At 32.9% G+C, this 11476-nt stretch overlaps 2 protein-coding genes across 4 annotated transcripts in view; both read left to right on the top strand.

Moving 5' to 3' along the window:
• LOC113112126 (ceramide synthase 2-like) overlaps positions 1 to 11476 on the top strand; it is a 371308-nt gene that overhangs the window by 51494 nt on the left and 308338 nt on the right. The gene's annotated exons all lie outside the window — the stretch shown is intronic.
• LOC113112081 (inositol-3-phosphate synthase 1-A-like) lies at positions 2658 to 11271 on the top strand. Of its 2 annotated transcripts, XM_026277476.1 has the most exons (12): positions 2658 to 2812; positions 2971 to 3094; positions 3261 to 3422; positions 5616 to 5745; positions 5825 to 6018; positions 7220 to 7369; positions 7458 to 7673; positions 9032 to 9196; positions 9587 to 9700; positions 10545 to 10762; positions 10842 to 11021; positions 11090 to 11271. In XM_026277476.1, the coding sequence occupies exons 2-12, from the start codon at positions 2981 to 2983 to the stop codon at positions 11109 to 11111; spliced, it is 1665 nt and encodes a 554-aa protein (XP_026133261.1). In that variant the 5' UTR covers positions 2658 to 2812; positions 2971 to 2980; the 3' UTR covers positions 11112 to 11271. The 2 variants fall into 2 exon arrangements, with proteins under 2 accessions (XP_026133261.1, XP_026133269.1); XM_026277484.1 differs by having other exon boundaries at positions 2659 to 2812; positions 10842 to 11271.

Genomic DNA, 11476 nt, shown 5'->3' with positions numbered 1-11476 from the left:
ATGTAATTTTGAGTTTTTCTTCTTGTAAAACGCACTTCCCATTCTAGCATTTATGGCGGTTTTTTAAGGAAATATTTAATTGCTTAAATGCATGTGAAATGGGCCTGATGCTGAAATCTGTTGTGTGTAATTGTTTAAATTTAATATTTTATTTTATTTTTTTTGTCACTGTAGTGGGATTTTCAAACTTGAAATTGTTGACCAAATGTGTTCATGCAATCCTTGTTCCATGTTTCCCTCTGAATTAACCCTGGGTCTTCAGTTTTTGATTTGTAAATGTTTATATTTTTGAGGCCAATAGCATGATGTGATGATCTTGTTTTAATACCTGTCCATTTGACTCTTCTGAAGCGTCTCTTCTTTGCTCTAGTGAACACAGTTGCACCATTTTAGTGGTTTCCAACAGACAGACGCACATCGCAGTTTCTGTGACTTTACACAGCTCATGAATATTTAATGAGGTAAGTTCTGTCCAGTTCGTGATTGGTTGTCTGTTTGACTCTGTTTAAAGCGGTTTCAGATTGCAGTTCTGAAACAGGGTTTAAAAAGTCACCAAGTTTGACTAATGTTGTTATCCCAGGGTTCATAAACAATATGAATAATACGTTTTAAGTCTTCTTTTTATTGATGAGTTTGACTTCTTGTATATCATTTATAGTGCTGTTTAAATTAATGTTCTTTCAGTAATTCCATGTTCTCATGTTTATTTAGTTTCCTCATTAAACACTCATATATTCAGATTGAATGGACCTCATTTATTGTTTGTCCTGACCTCTCTGTCTTAATGTGTCTTAAACAAACACCATGAACAGATGAGTGTGTGTGTGCGCGCGCGAGCATGTGTGTGTGACTAGATGAACACACATCAAGCTTTTTCACCACTCGCAATGGTCTTTAATGGTTAGCTGTATTATTGGAACAGTTCACCCAAAAATGAAATGTGCTGAAAATGTATCCTCCATCTGAGATTGGTCTGTATTTGAAGAAATGTAGCACTGCATCAGTGTCTCATCAATGGATGCTCTGCAGTGAATGGGTGCCGTCAGAATGAGAGTCTGATAAAAACATCCCAATAATCCACAGCACTCCAGTCCATCAATGAACATCTGGAGAAGACAAAACCTGAAACACATCCAGCATTAAGATGATTTTAACTCAAACACATAGAGTCTATAATCCATAATAACACTTCCTCCAGTGAAAAAGTGTTCTGGTCTGAATCAGGAGAGAAATCTGCACAGATCAAGCAGCGTTTAAACAGATCTAAACAAATATGTGAGAGACAACAGGAGATGCACTTTTTCATCTGCTAATTTTAAAAGCATAGAAAAGCTTAAATATTGAAAAAAAAAATCCAAAATCTAAACATGAGCTTTATTTTACCTTCATTATTAAAACTTGAATGTGGGTAAGTTTTATGAAGAAGGTAGAGAAAAGTGAGTTTTGTAAAAGATCGCATTCAGGATCGATGATCAAATCACAAACCACTTCCTGGCTAGATGTTTCATTTGGTAATGTAAGGGGCAGGTTGGATTTATAATGCTATAAATCGCGTTTGTTCATGCTTAGTCATCAGCACGTTTTGATCCACGCGCGCATTCAGTGTTTTTTCTGAAGGTGCGTAATAGCGCCTCGCGCCGCAACAGTGAAAACACGCAAACCCGGAAAATTCCGTAAGTGGCGCGGAAAGAGTTAAAAAACAAAACACATGCATCTTTAATAAAGCAGTACCGTTAAAATGTAGATGTGATCTTTAATTACATGCACAAACCCAGCAAAATACAGTCTTGAGAGAACACGGAAGGACGTTAATCTGATCAACACTATCAGTATTTTTCCACCCTCTGTCTGGGAAACTTGAGTTTCTAGAACATTCTGATGCCCTGCTGAGTCCGATTGTCCTTCACTAAGTCTGTACTTTTCCACAGTTTCAAAAGAAGTGTTTAAAAACCTCCGAGTGGGCAGACTTGCAGCATTTTCTTATCTGTTTTGAAATGTGTTTGTGCAAACCTCATCCTTCACACGATCCCTGAATCACCGGATATCATGTGTTGAAGACATTACAAATAATGCAGTGAATTTCTGCACTGCTGATAGGGTTACAAGTGCTGCTGAGAAATGAATCAACGTTCTCACCAGCTTTGCTGGGATTATTCTAGCCTACCTCTCATTATTAATTTCTAGGCTACTAGGCTTTTCTCCTTTCCTATACAAAAAAGATAGTAAAAGACATTAAAACGAGCAATGCATTGAAATAATTGACAAATGCTGCTGAGATCTGAAAGGTTTCTCCAAGTTTAGAGAGAGTATTTTTATCTCTCATTATTAATATCTACTATGCCAAATAAGATTGCATATAAAATATATTAATATATATGACAATATATATAGATATATATATATATTGCATGTGACGGGGTTAAATTCACACAAGTAGTAAGCAGCTGCAATTCTAACTGCGTCAAATGCAATATTTCCTACATGCGCATCTTCCAATCCAGATTGTTAACCGTTCGTTGCACGCTCGGAATCGTTCGGTTTTTGTGTCGCAGACTCCAGAAGCATCCATCCTCGCATTTTTATCCACGAGTGGAAAAATACAGAGGCTTTCGGTAACTCCGCCTCTGAAGGATAAAGCGAGAGCGGCGCGCGACGACCGGGAGACGAACCGGAGACGCGGAAGGTGACGGACAACCTATAACGACTCTAAACTAGTACCAGAGATTACTTTTATTACGTCTTTTAACATTCAGTTTTACAACTGCAACATTGCTCAATAAACTTTCCTTCTGCTCGAAGAATATCATTAAAGGTACGTCAATTTGTGAAGAGTTTTATTAGCCTATATTATTATTATATGATTGCTTTTATATATTAAATGCAACTTCACTGCAATAGGCTGTCACTGCTGCATATTGCACAGACGACTATATGTGAGTTAAATCTCTTGTATTAATGCGTTGCACGCAGGTTCATCATCATGCCTGAGAAAGTTCGTATCAACAGCGCAGATGTGAAATACACGGAGAAACACATCGAGTCGCGTTACTGTTACCGCACTGCATCCGTGCGCAGAGATGGAGACGCGTTCACTGTGAGTCTCTGAACCCTTCAAATGCATGCATTTCAGCTTTGTGCATTGCTGAATGCGGTGCAACTTTATATCTCAGGGTCTGAATAATAAAGTTGCATTGCATTTTCTTTAATTGGTTGTACTACGTTGACATTTTAAAGTACTTTGCATGTATTATGTTAATAAGGTGACGCCCTCCAGCACCGAGTTCACCTTCCGCACTGAGAGGAAGGTGCCCAGGTTGGGTGTGATGCTGGTGGGATGGGGTGGAAATAACGGGACCACGGTCACAGCTGCTGTCCTGGCCAATAAAATGGGTCTGACCTGGAGAACCAAGACCGGCATGAAGGTACAGAGTCAAATTGATCAAAATGTGTCCATGTAATGACAAATAATAAACAGGTGTAGAGTGCAATCCATTAGAAAGCATACAAAGAGTGCATTTCTGTCTGTTATAAAAAAAAAAAAGTTTTTCAAGCACACAATGATTTTTTTAAAGTGATTTTTGAGCAAAAGCATTGATAATGACATACATTTTGAAAAACGTCACTGCACTGATCTTAAAACATTCATTAAAGGCTGTGGCTTTTAGCATCCTTTTTAGCGCGTCAGCCTCCCATGCCGACGACCCGTGTTCGAATCCCGCTCGCAACTAGAACAAGGACTGAGAACCACAGGGGTAACACTAATTTCACATCTAATTATATTTTAAGATCAGTTAGCGCTCGGTGTGAAAGCGCCGTTTGTCAGCTATTCGTTTCGCTTTTCTGCATTGCGCTCAGTTAACATTTATAAATAACACCATTCATATATATTAATAACAAAACACTACACAATAAAACAATGCATACAATGTAATATAATGGAATCAATTAAACCTATAATTAGTTTAATCAAAATTACATTTTACAAATGTGACAATACCAGCGTTTTCCACTAGCATTTTGAGCGCTGTTGAGCAGATTCTTAAACGCCTGTGATTGGCCGTTGTATTCATGAGCTAAACAGACTGGACTGTGATTGGCTGAAATAATCATATATGAAACAATTTATAAGAATCTGCTCAACAGCGCTCAAACTGCTTGTGGGTAATACTGGTATTGTCACATTTCTCAGATTTCAGTAACAACATCGGTACTTTTGACAACACTACCTTTATAATACAAATAGATTTGAAAATATTTTAAATGAACAAAAAGTTCAGACTCATTACATTACACATCAAGAAAAGACTAAATACAGTACCAAAATTTTTCAAACCTAAAATGAAACATTAAAATTTATAAATAGCTACTAGCTATAAAACATTTTAATAATAAAACACGTAATACATGTAATATAATATAATAATACATATTTTAATATTATTATTTTTTTTATAAAAAAATAATATATATGATAAATTTATAAATTATTATTATATAATATTAATTTAATATTATATATTAATGTATTATTTACTTTTTAACGCACAAAATAAAAACTTAAAAAGCTAATATGCTTCTTTATTATGCATAATTATATGAAAAATATGTTTATTTTATTTAATTAACTTAACATTATAATTTTATTTTTTTCGATTTTAGCCCATCCATTCTTTTGGGATTTGCTTTATAAGTAATTGAAGTAACTAAAAATATGTTTAACGATTTTTTTGCGAATGTTTGCATTAAGTTCTGAAACCATTATTTCTGAATGGTTCTGTTATTTCAAAATGTTTAGTTTTTTTTATGTCTTAAAAACGTGTTGGTTATAGGAACGTTGCATCTTATTATTTTGCAATCATTAGTGAAACGTTACTTTTCAATGTTCCCTGAATGCTCAGAAACCAGTAGCAACATTTAAAAAACAGATGAACGTCCAACTAAAAAGTAAAAAAACCCAGCATGAACTATGTATAAATCATGTTTTGCATAAACATTATATTAAAGGAACACTCCACTTTTTTGTAAATAGACTCATTTTCCAACTTCTTTAGAGTTAAACGTTTGAGTTTTACCATTTTCGAATCCATTAAGCCGATCTCCGGGTCTGGCGTTAGCACTTTTTTAGCTTAGCTTAGCATAGATCATTGAATCTGATTAGACCGTTAGCATCTTGCTTAAAAAAATGTACAAAGATTTTCAATATTTTTCCTATTTAGAACTTAACTCTTTTGTAGTTTCATCGCGTATACTAAGACCGACGGAAAATGAAAAGTTGCGATTTTTTAAGCCGATATGGCTAGGAGAGTATAGCATAGGAGACAAATATTGAAACTCTTTGGTCATTTTTGAGCGAGATGCTAACGGTCTAATCAGATTCAGTGATCTATGCTAAGCTAAGCTAAGCTAGGCTAAGCTAGGCTAAAAGTGCTACCACCGGACACAGAGATCGGCTGAATGGATTCGAAAACAGTAAAACTCAATCGTTTAACTCTAATGTGCATCTTTTCTAAAAAAAAGTGGAGTTTTCCTTCAATGTCACTTGTTCGTAACGTCCAGACAACCTTTCCAGAACATTCCTGTCAGCTGGGAATCAGCTTGTAATGTCCTCCTTTCAGAAAGCGAATTACTACGGCTCGTTGCTGGAGTCGTCTACTGTGTGTCTGGGATCCGGTCCGGATGGAGAGGTTTACACTCCCTTCAGAGATCTGCTCCCGATGGTGCATCCCAACGACATCGTGTTTGATGGTAAAAGCATCATCTCTCATGGATCTGACGCTCTGTTTGTCGTTGTGCAGTAAAGACTGAAGCTGTAATATCTGTGCAGGCTGGGATATCTCGTCTCTGGACCTCGGCAGAGCCATGGAGCGCGCTCAGGTTCTGGACTGGAGTCTGCAGGAGAAGCTCCGCCCACACATGAGCCAGCTCAAACCCAGACCCTCCATCTACATCCCAGATTTCATTGCTGCTAACCAGAAGCAACGGGCGGACAACCTCATCGAAGGAAGCAAAGCAGAACAGGTGAAGTACCATTCACATCTGCATTACACATTAAATATATTGTTTACACTGGTTAATAAGGTTTCAACTGTTAACATTACTGACCTAAATTACTACAATTAATTTTTAGTTTTGTGCATTGATGGATGCAATGCAACTTTTATTTTATTTTATTTTATTTTAGTGTGAATTGTTAAGTTGCATTGAATTTTCTTATTTTTTAGACAGTTGCATAAATGCATAAAGCATTTTAAAATATTTTGCATTTCTAATTAAATTATTAAAATGTTAAAATTAATTTTAGTTTTGTGCATTGATGGATGCAATGCAACTTTTATTTTATTTTATTTTATTTTATTTTATTTGAGTGTGAATTGTAAAGTTGCATTTAATTTTCTTATTTTTTTTGGCCAGTTACATACATGCATACAACATTTTAAAATATTTTGCATGTATAAATAAATTATTAAAAATGTTCAAATAAATGTTAGTTTTGTGCATTGATGGATACAATGCAACTTTATTTATTTATTATTTTATTTTCAACTTTTATTTTTTATTTGAGTCTGATTTGTAAAGTTGCATTTAATTTTCCTCTTTTTTGGGGGGCAGTTGCATACATGCAGCATTTGAAAATAATTTGCATGAAACTAAATTACCAAAATGTTGAAATTAATTTTGGTTAATAAATAATAAATGCATTAGAATATTTTTTTTTTCTTAGTTCCGGTTAACAAAAAAAAAAACTTTATTAGAAATGTTTTACATATATTCTTTAAAGTCAACTATTACATGTTACAATAAATACTAGTAAAAATTACAGAACATAATTACAAATTTGATGCAAATTGAAGTGTTTTCTGCATCAGTTTCTGATCCACAAGCACCAAACTTCATTGATAATTTATTGAAAACAAATTTATAAAGGTCCTATTTCTGTGCAATATATGTGAAATATTGTATATATATATTCTGTAACTATATATACTATGACAAAAAATGTATTAATCTTATTCTTAATCTTAAGATTAATAAATTAGTTCAACATTCACTAATGCATTATTAAAATAAAAAATATATATTTATATTATTTAAAGGACATAAGCTGACAATGCAAATAATTTTTTTTAATTAATTAATTTTAACAGAGAATAACAAATAATGCTCATATGTATATATATATATAGTATGTGTGTGAGTAAATGTATAATGTTCCATACAGGTGGATCAGATCCGCAGAGATATCCGTGATTTCAGAAAGAAGAGCGGTGTGGATAAAGTCATCGTTCTGTGGACGGCGAACACCGAGCGATTCTGTGACGTGCTTCCTGGAGTCAACGACACGGCGGAGAACCTGCTGAACAGCATCCAGGTGAGTCTGCGGACGCAGCTGCTGTGTGATGAATCGGTGTCGCTCAGAGAGGCTTGTACTGATGTGTTCGGTGGGGTGTGTGTCTCAGACGGGAGGGGAAGTGTCTCCCTCCACCATGTTTGCGGTGGCCAGTCTTCTGGAGGGCTGTGCCTACATTAACGGCTCGCCACAGAACACGTTTGTCCCCGGAGCCGTGGATCTGGCCGTCCAGCGCGGAGTCTTCATCGGAGGAGACGACTTCAAATCCGGACAGACCAAACTCAAGTCTGTGATGGTGGACTTCCTGATCAGCGCCGGGATCAAGGTGAGATCTGAAGCATTCATTTTAAACAATAAAACACTAATATCATTTAGAAAAACATTTCACAATAAGGAGACGTTAGTTAATGCATTAACTAACGTTAAGTAACAAAAAGCAATTAATTTTAGCATTTTAATTATTTTGGATTCTGTTTTAATAATTAAATTAAATGTTAGTACTCAGAATGCATGTGTAGTTAATTGAAATCATGAAATTTTTAGTTTAATTGAACAACTTCATTAAAAGTTAAATAAAAATTATGATTTTAGGGCCCTATAAAATCCATTTTATTTTATTCCCAAATTCTGTTACATTCTTTGTATTTCTGAAAAGTGGCATATGTATATACTGGAAAAATATATTATATATATATATATATATATATATATATATATATATATATATATATATATATATATATATATATATATATATATATATATATATAAGAATAATATAAGAAATATTTTTATAATATGCAATATAGAATATTTCACATAATATGAAAAAATTAAACAATAATATATAAATATAAATATATATATTTACATTATATATATATATTATATATAAATTTTTTCATATTATGTGAAATATTCTATATTGCATATTAGAAAAAATTCAAATAATATTAAATATTTCTTATATTATTTTATTATATAAAATATTCTATATTTATAATATATAAAATATTATATATTTATAATATATAAATTCTATATTATTATTGTATTATTTATTTTATGTTAAAAATGTAATATTATGGGAAATATTCTATATTTCATATTATTTAAAAAAATCTAAATAATATTAAATATTTATTATATTTATTATATCATATATTATATTTATTATATATAAATTATATATTACTATTGTGTTATTTATGGTAAATATTCTATATTGCATATTATTTAAAAATATCTAAATAATATTAAGTAAATCTTATATTTATTATATCAAATATTCTATTTTTATTATATATAAATTATATATTATTATTGTTTTATTTATTTTATATGATATATTTCATATTATGTGAAATATTCTATATTGCATTTTTTTATCTTAATAATATTACATATTTCTTTATTATTTCATTATATAAAATATTCTGTATTTTATAATATATAAATTATATATTATTATTGTTTTATTTTTTTCATATTATGTGAAATATTCTATATTGCATATTATAAAAAATCCAAATAATATTAAATATTTATTTTATTATATCTTCATAAAATATAAATTATATATTATTTTTGTGTTATTATATTGTTTTATATATAACATTTGTCCACATTTTTCAAATTCACATTGCATAATATAAATAAATAAAAACATTGTCCTTTTTTTAGCCAACTTCTATAGTGAGTTATAATCATCTGGGCAACAACGACGGTCTGAATCTGTCGGCGCCGCAGCAGTTTCGCTCTAAAGAAATCTCCAAGAGTAACGTGGTGGATGACATGGTGCAGTCGAACCCTGTTCTGTACCGACCCGGAGAGAAACCTGACCACTGCGTGAGTCTGACGCTGTATCACACACACACACACACACACCATACACACACTAATCACTGAATCATTTTCATGATTTCTGAAGATCATGTGACACTGAAGACTGGAGGAATGATGCTGAAAATACAGCGGAGCATCACAGAAATAAATTACACTTTAACATATATTCAGATGGAAAACAGCTGTTTGGAATTGTAATAATATTTCAGATTTTTACTGTATTTTTGATGCAGCCTGTGTGTGCAGAAGAGTCTTTTATTCAAAAACATTAGAAATCCTACCAACCCCAGTCTTTTGAACCGCTCCGCTCTGAAACAGAAGATTGCTGCGATGCATGAATAATGTCTGACGGAGAGAATAACCACTGATTTGGTTTGTGGTCTGTCTGAACAGGTGGTTATTAAATATGTGCCCTATGTGGGCGACTGCAAGCGTGCGATGGATGAGTACACGTCTGAGATCATGATGGGAGGAACAAACACGGTCGCTCTACACAACACCTGTGAGGTGAGAGCAGCACACACATGCAGGATATCCTGATTTGTCAATTATAATGTTCTTGGATTCTGTCTGAATGGTTAAATTATATGTTAGTAATAAAAAAAAAACATTGTTTAGTTAAATGAATTCATGCAGTATATACAATTTAACAACAATTTATTCAAAGCTAATATTTCGTATTTTTTTCCCAAATTCAATTTTTTTTTAAATATATATATATATTTCTGTTTTTTTTCTTCTCCAATTAGATTTTTTTCTGGATTCTGTCATAATGGTTTAATTAAATGTTAGTAATGAAAAGCAAGTCTAATTAATTGATATTATGAATCTTATACAATTGATCAAAAGTTTAATAAAAATGAAATTTTTACGGACATTTTTTTCCCCTAAATTCTGTTTTAGTTTTTCAAAAAATATTGTATGTATTTTTTTTTTTTTTTGGATGAATTTATATATATGTATTTTTTTTGTATTTCTAAATTTATTTTTTATTTTACTTTTCTGGATTCCTTTTTCCTCCAATTTTTTTGTTCTGGATTCTGTCTTAATGTTTAAATGAAATGTTAATAATGAAAAAGCAGGTCTGATTAATTGAAATTCTGAATCTTATACAATTTAAAAATAATTTAAATTTAGGGCCCTATGAAACCCATTTTATTCCCCTCAAATCTTTCCATTTATTTATAAAAATATTTTTTTTTTGTTTTTGTTTTTTGTTTTTAGTATGATTATTTATTTTGTTTTAATGATTAAATGTCAGTTATCCAAAAGCATGTCTAATAACATAATAATAAATAATAGAAAATAATAATAGAGAGTCTAATAGAGAGACTCTGATGCTTGTGTCCAGGACTCTCTTCTGGCCAGTCCCATTATTCTGGACCTGGTGATCCTGACAGAGCTGTGTCAGAGAATCACATTCCGCACTCAGGACGATCCGGTTTTCCAGGGTTTCCACAGCGTTCTGTCGCTGCTCAGCTTCCTGTGCAAAGCGCCGCTCGTGCCCCAGGGGGCGCCAGTGGTCAACGCCTTCTTCCGCCAGCGGGCGTGCATCGAGAACGTCATGAGGTCAGACAGAAGCCAGTGCATGCGTTTTGCATGAGATGCATTGCTGCAGTGTTAAATGTGTTTCTTTGTGCATCCTCAGAGCGTGTCTGGGCCTGCCTCCTCAGAATCACATGCAGCTGGAGCACAAGATGAAGAGGAGCTTCATGCATTCGGATGAAAACCACATGCTTCATCCCATCATCATGAACGGGAAGATGGAGCATATCAACAAATATCAGTCTGTCAAATGCATTGACATGAACGGTCATGAGAAGATTCGACACACAGTGTCATAAAATCACTCCGAGATGAGCTCGTGTTTACTGCGGTGTTCAATCTGTTTCAGTCACATTCAGTTGCATTATTATAGACTACACCTCGCTCCGTTTCTGTAACTACTTGTTCTCGTTTAGCCAGTACTGTATCTCCGGATGAAACTATTCATCTATGCATTCCCAGCCGTGGAATATTTTCCAGGTTTTGTACATAAATGCACTGAGAAATAAACTTCATTCATTCTTGAACAGTGATAATTGTTGTTGCATTTGGCATATGTATTAATACAGTTGTGGAAACACTCGTAAAAACGTTGATTTAATAAAAAAGGATCAATTTGAGTCATTCTGGGATGGTTTTTCATTTGGATGTTAGGTCATTATAAATGAAGGGATTTATCAACTTAGATCTTTCTATCTATCGATCTAATTTATATGTATATAATATATATTATCAATT

Source organism: Carassius auratus, chromosome 2 (genome assembly GCF_003368295.1).
Source record: "Carassius auratus strain Wakin chromosome 2, ASM336829v1, whole genome shotgun sequence".
In the NCBI taxonomy this organism is placed as follows: Eukaryota; Metazoa; Chordata; class Actinopteri; order Cypriniformes; family Cyprinidae; genus Carassius; species Carassius auratus.
Note: the sequence above shows the minus strand (reverse complement) of the source record. Positions and strands in the feature narration are given on the sequence as shown.